Source organism: Sapajus apella, unplaced genomic scaffold (genome assembly GCF_009761245.1).
Source record: "Sapajus apella isolate SASKATOON/1434 unplaced genomic scaffold, GSC_monkey_1.0 scaffold51, whole genome shotgun sequence".
NCBI lineage: Eukaryota > Metazoa > Chordata > Mammalia > Primates > Cebidae > Sapajus > Sapajus apella.
Genome location: NW_022436991.1, coordinates 2,794,631 through 2,804,181, shown reverse-complemented (window position 1 = coordinate 2,804,181; position 9,551 = coordinate 2,794,631). Strand labels below are relative to the sequence as shown.

The window sequence follows — 9,551 nt, the reverse complement described above, 5'->3', positions numbered from 1 at the left end:
AAAAAAAAAAAAAAAAAAAAAAAAAAAAAAAAAAAAAAAAAAAAAAGCAAGGTATGAACAATTGTATAATATACTCTATCTGCCTCCGGGGTGGATACAAATAAAATAGGCTGGGTCTGAATAGTCAGACATAAACAAAGGCTCTATTTGGAAAGATAGAAGAATGACAGTGGCCAGGCACTGAGGCTCACACCCATAATCCTAACACTTTGGGAGGCCAAGGCAGGAGGATCACTTGAGCCCAGGAGTTCGAGACCAGCATGGGCAACATGATGAAATCCCATCTCTACAAAAAATACAAAAATTTGCCAGGCAAGGTGGCATGCACATAGTCCTAGCTACTGAGGAGGCTGAGGTGGGAGGATTGCTTGAGGCCAGGAGGCGGAGGCTGCAGTGAGCCCCGATGCTGCCACTGCACCACTCCAGCCTGGGTAACAGAGCAACACTCTGCCTAAAAAAAAAAAAAAGAGAAAATTAAAAAAAGGCCAGGCACAGTGGCTCACGCCTGTAATCCCAGCACTTTGGGAGGCCGAGGCAAGCAAATCACCGGTCAGGAGTTTGTGACCAGCATGGCCAACATGGTGAAACCCCATCTCTACTAAAAATACAAAAAACTTAGCCAGATGTGGTGGCGGGTGCCTGTAATCCCAGCTACTCGGGAGGCTGAGGCAGGAGAATCGCTTGAACTCAGGAGGCAGAGGTTGCAGTGAGCTGAGATCATGCCATTGCACTCCAGCCTGGGCAACAGAGCGAGACACCGCCTCAAAAAAAAAAAAAAAAAAAAAAAAAGGGAGAAAGGAGACTGATAATAATTACTGCCTCTGGCAAGAGATAGGAAATCTAGAGTAGGAAAAAGATTTACTTTTCATTGAAAAATCTTTGTCTAATCCATGTTGAGTTGACCAAAAAAAAAAAAAAAAAAAGAAAAAGAAAATATCTTTGGTACTGTTTGAATGCTAATCTTTTAAAAAATAGAAATTTTTTTTTTTTTTTTTTTGAGACGGAGTTTCACTCTTGTTACCCAGGCTGGAGTGCAATGGCGCGATCTCGGCTCACCGCAACCTCCGCCTCCCGGGTTCAGGCAATTCTCCTGCCTCAGCCTCCTTAGTAGCTGGGATTACAGGCACGTGCCACCATGCCCAGCTATTTTTTTGTATTTTTTTAGTAGAGATGGGGTTTCACCATGTTGACCAGGATGGTCTCGATCTCTTGACCTCGTGATCCACCCGCCTCGGCCTCCCAAAGTGCTGGGATTACAGGCTTGAGCCACCGTGCCCGGCAATAATATGAATTTTTAAAATAAGAGTTATTGGCCAGGCAAGGTGGCTCATGCCTACAGTCCCAGCACTTTGAGAGGCTGAGGCAGGTGGATCACCTGATGACAGGAGCTCAAGACCAGCCTGACCCAACATGGTGAAATCCTGTCTCTACTAAAAATACAAAAATCAGCTGGGAGTGGTGGTGCGCACATGTAATCCTAGCTACTCAGGAGGCTGAGGCAGGAGAATTGCTTGAATCTGGGAGGCAGAGTTTGCAGTGAGCCAAGATCGAGCCACTACAGTCCAGCCTGGCGACAGAGTGAGACTCCGTCTGAAAAAAAAAAAAAAAAAAAGCAAATTCAAGTGATCCATTTATGTAAACAGGAAAAGGCACTTTATAAATCTATCTATCTAGAATTCCTTCTGGAAGGATATACATCAGGGATTGGTCAAAAAAAGAAAACTTCCATTTACAGGCCTGTTTGCAACTTCTGGAATACAACAGGTGTTAGCAGTGATTATTTCTGGATGATTGGAGTACGGATTTTTTTTTTTTTTTTAGATGGAGTTTTGCTCTGTCACCAAGCTGAAGTACAATGGCATGATCTCAGCTCACTGCAACCTCTGCCGGGTTCAAGCAGTTCTCCTGTCTCAGTCCCCTGAGTAACTGGGATTACAGGCATGCCCAACTATGCCCTGCTAATTTTTGTATTTTTAGTAGAGATGGGGTTTCACTATGTTGGTCAGGCTGGACTCAAACTCCTGATCTCATAATGCGCTTGCATCGGCCTCCCAAAATGCTGGGATTACAGGCATGAGCTACTCACTGTGCTTGGCCATGGACTGTGGATTTTTTTTAAATATTTTTTTATCTGCTCATGTATGTTTTCTAAATTTTCAACAATAGAACGTAGATTATTGTATTGTTGTTATAATACCCCAAACCTATCTTCCCTTCAACCCTCTTTCCACGAGCTCTTACCCCAAATGTCCCTTTTTCTGTCAGTGGCATTGTGAGTCTTCCTTAGTGTATCACCTCTGATTTTCCTGCATAATTTTTTTTTTTTTTTTTTTTTGGGAGAGAGAGTCTTGCTGTCACTCAGGTGGGATCTCAGCTCACTGCAACTTCCACCTCCCAGGTTCAAGCAATTCTCCCGGCCTCAGCCTCCCAAATAGCTGGGATTACAGGCGTCTGCCACCACGCCCAGCTAATTTTTGTATTTTTAGTAGAGACAGTGTTTCACTATGTTGACCAGGCTGGTCTCGAACTCCTGACCTCAAGTGATCCACCCACCTTGGTCTCCCAATGTGCTGGGATTACAGGTGTGAGCCACACTGGACTAATTTTTAAAATGTTTCTGTGGAGATAGGGTTTTGCCATGTTGCCCAGGGTGGTCTTGAACTCCTGGGCTCAAGCAATCCTCTCTTGCCTTGGCCTCCAAAGTGCTGGGATTACAGGTGTGAGCCCCTGTGCCTGGCCTCAATGTTAAGATCTGAAGAGGCACAGCACAGACCTTGTGTTGTCTATCTCCCTGGCCCCTCTCACACAGTACAGCTCATTAACAGATGTTCCAGAAACTGTTACCGAACATTCGGCTTGATGCTGTGGGCTTGTCTGCATCTTGCAACTGTCACCTGGCTGAGAAATTTCTTCTATAAATAAGCAGTTTCTGTTTCAGATGTGACTTGCCCTGATATTTACACCCCATCTCTTACCCCATCCAAGACTCAAACTTAGAAGCTTGAGTTAGATGTGGTATTCAAATCCTTAGCCACCACAAACAGACGGCCCCCCGTAAGAACCCACGAGGCAGGTGAAGTTCATTATTCTCCTAGACTTTCTAGCTGCTGTTGCTGCATTTGCCCTGGAATTCTTGTAGAGACATTACTTGTCCTTCTGGGGTGTTCTTTCTGTAGCTCCCTTGTTTTCTTTTTGTGATCATGTTGCAGATGGCTCGGCAGTGCTCCCAAAATGAATATTTTGACAGTTTGTTGCATGCTTGCAAACCTTGTCAACTTCGATGTTCTAATACTCCTCCTCTAACATGTCAGCGTTATTGTAATGCAAGTAAGTAATATTGCTTGAATGATTACTCATTGGTGTGAACTATTCTGTCTATAAGGACTGTTTATTCAGAGAATCAATGTAATGGGCATGATGGTGAGGTTTTGAATCAAAAAGAGAAAGAAAACAAGGCAATGATTTTAATGTTTATGGAAACAAAGTAATTATTTCGGACTGAACTGTACATGATATAGCACTATTAGCAACATAGATTTTTTTTTTTAAAGTCAACTCTTCTAATTAAGTGATAGTTAGAATTTAAAAGTTTATGTTCATTAATTAAGGTGATTGAATGGAAATAATTCATCGCTGATTATTTTGATAGCAAAAATCATCCCAGTGCGGTGGCTCAAGCCTGTAATCCCAGTACTTTGGGAGGTGGAGATGGGTGGATCACCTGAGGTCTGGAGTTTGAGACCAGCCAGGCCAACATAGTGAAACCCCGTCTCTACTAAAAATACAAAAATTAGCCAGGCGTGGTGGCCCAAGTCTGTAATCTCAGCTACTTGAGAGGCTGAGGCACGAGAATTGCTTGAACCCGGGAGATGGAGGTTGCAGTGAGCCGAAATCATGCCACTGCACTCCAGATTGGGCAACAGAGCAAGACTTTGTCTCAAAAATAAATAAATAAGTAATAATAATAAAGTGTGTGAATATTACACTATCAGCTCATTATCTGTCTGACATTCTTTTCATAAAGGTGGGACCAATTCAGTGAAAGGAACGAATGCGATTCTCTGGACCTGTTTGGGACTCAGCTTGATAATTTCTTTGGCAGTTTTTGTGTTAATGTTTTTGCTAAGGAAGATGAGCTCCGAACCATTAAAGGACGAATTTAAAAACACAGGTTGGTTTGTTGGTGAATCTTTGAAATCTATTTCCAGGAGGCGGCTATTGTAAGTTTCAGTTCCTTTTCTTTTTTTAGCGTTGACTATTTCACTTGGTTGCAGCCCTTTCCAGTATGTTGGAAAATAATTACATTAAATGAACTTGGTGGAGGTGAGACATCTTCATTCTGATTTTGACAACTTGGCAGGTTTTCTACGAAGTCAACCTTCCCAAGATTCTTCCCTTGGTAATTACTCTATTGAAAGTACTAACGCTTTCTTGGGAAACATCAGTCTCTTTGACTAATGTTAGCACATCAATTAAATGCCACATTATCAGAAACTCCTAACCAGGTCTGCTACTGTCGGGAAAAACATACTTGTCAAGATCTATGTCCATGTATTTATACAAATTTTAGTGTTATTTGCTTGGGTGAACATTTTGCTACTGAAAAATGTTAGAAATGAATAACCAGTTGCTCTTGGATTACTTGAGCAATCATCTAAAAAATAATTATCTTTTTTAAGCAATAAAGAACCAAGTCTCAGAAAAGTAAATCTTCTACTTAAGTGCCTCTTAAGATAAAAATACTTAGGTAGCACCTTTGCTCTTGATTGGATTCCCAAACATGTATAGCCAGTGCCCTATTTCTATATGCACCTATTTATTTATTTTGAAATAGAGTCTTGCTCTGTGGCCCAGGCTGGAGTGCAGTCATGTGACTTCAACTCACTGCAACCTCCGTCTCTTGGGTTCAAACAGTTCTCCCATCTCAGCCTCCTGAGTACCTGGGACTATAGGTATGTGTCACAACATCCGACTAATTTTTGTACTTTTTGGTAGAGACGGGGTTTCATCATGTTGGCCAGGATGGTCTCAAACTCCTGACCTCAAGTGATCTGCCCACCTTGGCCTCCCAAAGTGCTGAGATTATAGGCGTGAGCCACTGTGCCCAGCCCATACTCATTCTTTTTTAATGTAAAGATCTGTTTCAAGCTAGGTGCGGTGGCATGGAGCTGTAGTCCCAACTACTCTGGAGGCAAACATGGGAGGATTGCTTGAGCCCAGGAGCTTGAATGTAGCCTGTCAACACACTAAGACCCCACCTCTACAAAATGAAAAAATCTGTCTCGCATTTCGTTGAGTCCCGATATGTATACTACGAAGACTCTCTTGACCACACTCTGACGTTTAGGGTTAATGTTTTGTTTTTGTGTTATCAGGATCAGGTCTCCTGGGAGTGGCTAATGTTGACCTGGAAAAGAGCAGGACTGGTGATGAAATTATTCTTCCGAGAGGCCTGCAGTACACGGTGGAAGAATGTACCTGTGAAGACTGTGTCAAGAACAAACCAAAGGTCGATTCTGACCATTGCTTTCCACTCCCAGCCATGGAGGAAGGCGCAACCATTCTCGTCACCACAAAAACGAATGACTATTGCAATAGCCCGCCAGCTGCATTGAGTGTTACAGAGATCGAGAAATCAATTTCTGCTAGGTAATTAACCATTTCCATTCATGCAGTGCCACTTAAAAAATCTTTTGTCGGAATAGATGATGTGTCAGATCTCTTTAGAATGACTATATTTTTCAGTTGCTGATACAGCTTTTGTCCTCTATCCTGGAAACTCTTTATGTTAGATATATTTCTCTTGGTTACTCTTGGGATCTTAACTGTAGAAACTTCCTTGGTTTCATGATTAAACTCATTTTTTTTCTGACATCTAAGCTTTTATTAACATGAGTTTTTAAAAACAAGCATGTTCTGGACTAATAGTGAAGCTTAAAAACAAAACAAAACAAAGCAAAATAAAACAAGCATGTATACCAGTGTGGGGGGCAAGGGTGGGATAGAAAGGTGGGACAGGAAAAAAGAATTCTAATCTGTTGATAATAAAGCTCCAGTTCTGGCAGGGAGCTGTGGCTCACGCCTGTAATCCAGCACCCTGGGAGGCCAAGGTAGGCAGATCACCTGAGGTCAGGAATTCGAGACCAGCCTGGCCAACATGGTGAAAACCCATCTCTACTAAAAATACAAAATTAGCTGGGTATGGTGGTAGGTGCCTGTAATGCCAGCTGTTTGAAGGCTGAGGCAGGAGACTCACTTTAACCCGGGAGGTGGAGGTTGCAGTGAGCTGAGATGGCACCAATGCACTCCAGCCTGGATAACAGAGCCAGATTCTGTCTCAAAAAAAAAAAAAAAAAAAAAGGGCCAGGCGCGGTGACTCATGCTTGTAATCCCAGCACTTTGGGAGGCCAAGGCAGGTGGATCACTAGGTCAGGAGTTCGAGACCAGCCTGACCAAGACAGTGAAACCCTGTCTCCACTAAAAATACAAAAATTAGCTGGGAGCAGTGGGGGGTGCCTGTCATCCCAGCTACTCAGGAGGCTGAGGCAGGAGTATCGCTTGAACCCGGGGAGGTGGAGGTTGCAGTGAGCTGAGTTTGCAATGCACTCCAGCCTGGGCCACAGAGCTAGAGTCTGTCTCAAAAAAAAAAAAAAAAAAAGCTCCAGTTTCATCTCCTACTGCATTTTATAGTCCCCTAGTGATATATGGTCCTTAAAAATTGTATACTACTTATTCAGGACAGTCTTGTCCCTGAAAGGGCTGTTCTTGTTATAGCCCTGGCCTGGTCTGTAATCATCAGCTTCTTAATGTCCCGGATGGTGTTATCTGCGTAGCATTTAACACAGACCCCTTCCACACCGTCAGTGGTAGCAAACAACCTCGCTCATCCTAGCTGATGCCCTTCACCTTCAACGTGCTAGCGTGACAATCTTCTCACTAGAGCCCTCTAAACTCTTGACTTACTAAGAGAAAAAAAAAAAGTACAGCATTCTGTAGATCTCAGTAACACATTTTTTTTTTTCTTTTGAGACAGAGTCTCACTCTGGAGTGCAGTGGCACAATCTCAGCTCACTGCAACTTCTGCCTCCCAGGTTCAAGCGATTCTCCTACCTCAGCCTCCTGAGTAGCTGGGATTACAGGCGCTTGCCACCATGCCCGGCTAATTTTTTTTTTTTAAATTTTCGTATTTTTAGTAGAGATGGGGTTTCACCATCTTGGCCAGCATGGTCTCAATCTCTTGACCTCATGATCTGCCCACCTCCGCCTGCCAAAGTGATGTGATCACAGGCGTGTACCACCACACCCGGACTGTTTTTTTTTTTTTTTTGAGACGAAGTCCTGCTGTGTTGCCCTGGCTGGAGTGTGCAGTGATGTGATCTCAACCCACTGCAACCTTTGCCTCCTGGGTTCAAGAGATTCTTCTGCCTCAGCCTCCCAAGTAGCTGGGATTACAGATGTGCCACCATGCCTGGTTGATTTTTGTATTTTCAGTAGAGACGGGGTTTCACTATGTTGACCAGGCTTGTCTGGAACTCCTGACCTCAGGTGATCCACCCACCTTGGCCTCCCAGAGTGCTGGGATTACAGGCATGAGCCGCCATGCCCAGCCCCAGTCACACATTTCCATGGCTAGGGCGCATTTCTCCTGTGCACATACATACACATTTCAGGACAGATCAGATTCTTCTCTTTATTTTATTTTTAATACTTTAAGTTCTGGAGTACATGTGCAGAACGTGCAGGTTTGTTACATAAATATACACATGCCATGGTGGTTTGCTGCATCCATCACCCTGTCACTACAGTAAGTATTTCTCCTAATGCTGTCTTTCCCCTATCCCCCGATCTCCTTTCTTTTTATTTTATTTTATTTTATTTTATTTTTTTATTTTTATTTATTTATTTTTTTGAGATGGAGTTTTAGCTCTTGTTACCCAGGCTGGAGTGCAATGGCGCGATCTCGGCTCACCGCAACCTCCACCTCCTGGGTTCAGGCAATTCTCCTGCCTCAGCCTCCTGAGTAGCTGGGATTACAGGCACGCGCCACCATGCCCAGCTAATTTTTTGTAGTTTTAGTAGAGACGGGGTTTCACCGTGTTGACCAGGATGGTCTCGATCTCTTGACCTCGTGATCCACCCGCCTCGGCCTCCCAAAGTGCTGGGATTACAGGCTTGAGCCACCGCGCCCAGCCTCCTTTCTTTTTATTGTTAAAGGGAAGCTAATTTATCCTATGCACTTCTGCAAATAGGAGAAGCCTAGAATCAACCAGACGAAGTCAGTTTGCAGTGCCCAGGTGGTTCTTGGCCTGTGAACATCCAGCTTAATGAAAGCATCAGGCATTACTATAATTACATAAATAAATGTGTAATTGCAAAGTGTGATAATGGTGCATGAGATACTGTTTTCAGCCCAAAATGTGGGTGTGCTATAATAATCATATCTGACCCTTATATAGTCTTATTAATGTGCCAAGGACTGTTCTAAGTGCTTCACCTGTACTAACTCCTTTTTTTTTTTTATTTTTACTTTACCTTTTTGAGATGGAATCTCATTTTGTCCCCCAGGCTGGACTGCACTGGCATGATTTTAGCTTGCTGCAACTTCCAGCTCTTGGGTTCAAGATTCTTCTACCTCAGCCTCCTAAGTAGCTGGGATTATAGGCGTCCACCACCACACCTGGCCTATACTTACTCATTTGAAGCACACAAAAAATTCCTGGGTATGGCCTGGCATGGTTGCTCACAGTTGTCATCCCAGCACTTTGGGAGGCTGAGGCAGGTGGATCACCTGAGGTCAGGAGTTGGAGACTAGCCTCATCAACATAGTGAAACCCTGTATGTACTAAAAATACAAAAATAAGCCAGGTGTGGTGGCACATGCCTGTAATCCCAGCTACCTGGGAGGCTGAGGCAGGAGAATCTCTTGAACCTGGGAGGCAGAGATTGCAGTGAGCCAAGATCGCGCCAGTGCACTCCAGCCTGGGCGACAGAGTAAGACTCTATGTCAAAAAACAAAAACAAAAACCTACTGGGTAAGTGGACATTATTTATTTATTTTTGAGACGGAGTCTTACTCTATCTCCAGGCAGGAGTGCGGAGGCAGGATCGTGGCTCACTTCAGCCTCCACCTACCGGGTTGAAGTGATTCTCCTGCCTCAGTCTCCCAAGTAACTGGGATTACAGGCGCACGCCACCACACCCAGCTGATTTTTGTATTTTTAGTAGGGACAAGCTTTCACCATGTTGGCCAGGATGGTCTTGGTCTCTTGACCTCCTCATCTGCCCGCCTCGGACTCCCAAAGTGCTGGGATAACAGGCATGAGCCACCGCACCTGGCCCAATGGACATTATTATCTCCAGTTTACAGATGATGACAAAAACACAGTCAAAGGAAGGTAAGATAGCCAGTAAGTGGCTGTTTTAAGTCTGTGCTGGTATAGCAGAATACCCAAGACTGGGTCATTTATAAAGAACAGCAATTTATTTTCTCACAGTTCTGGAGGCTGGGAAGCCTGAGATCAAGGTGATAGCATCTGATGAGGGCCTTTTTA

General features: G+C 43.9%; 1 protein-coding gene across 4 annotated transcripts in view; it reads left to right on the top strand.

The window, feature by feature from the left end:
- Positions 1–5,874, top strand: part of TNFRSF17 (TNF receptor superfamily member 17) — a 140,563-nt gene extending 134,689 nt beyond the window's left edge. For 2 of the 4 annotated variants that reach the window (XM_032242739.1, XM_032242738.1), the window contains 4 exons: positions 3,210–3,327; positions 4,025–4,171; positions 4,361–4,399; positions 5,376–5,874. In XM_032242739.1, coding sequence (XP_032098630.1) covers positions 3,210–3,327; positions 4,025–4,171; positions 4,361–4,399; positions 5,376–5,653 — 582 coding nt within the window. In that variant the 3' untranslated portion in view covers positions 5,654–5,874. Of the gene's footprint in view, positions 1–2,974; positions 3,328–4,024; positions 4,172–4,360; positions 4,400–5,375 lie in introns of those variants that run through there. The other 2 variants (XM_032242736.1, XM_032242740.1) reach the window with 2 other exon arrangements.
- The last annotated feature ends 3,677 nt before the right edge of the window (positions 5,875–9,551 follow it).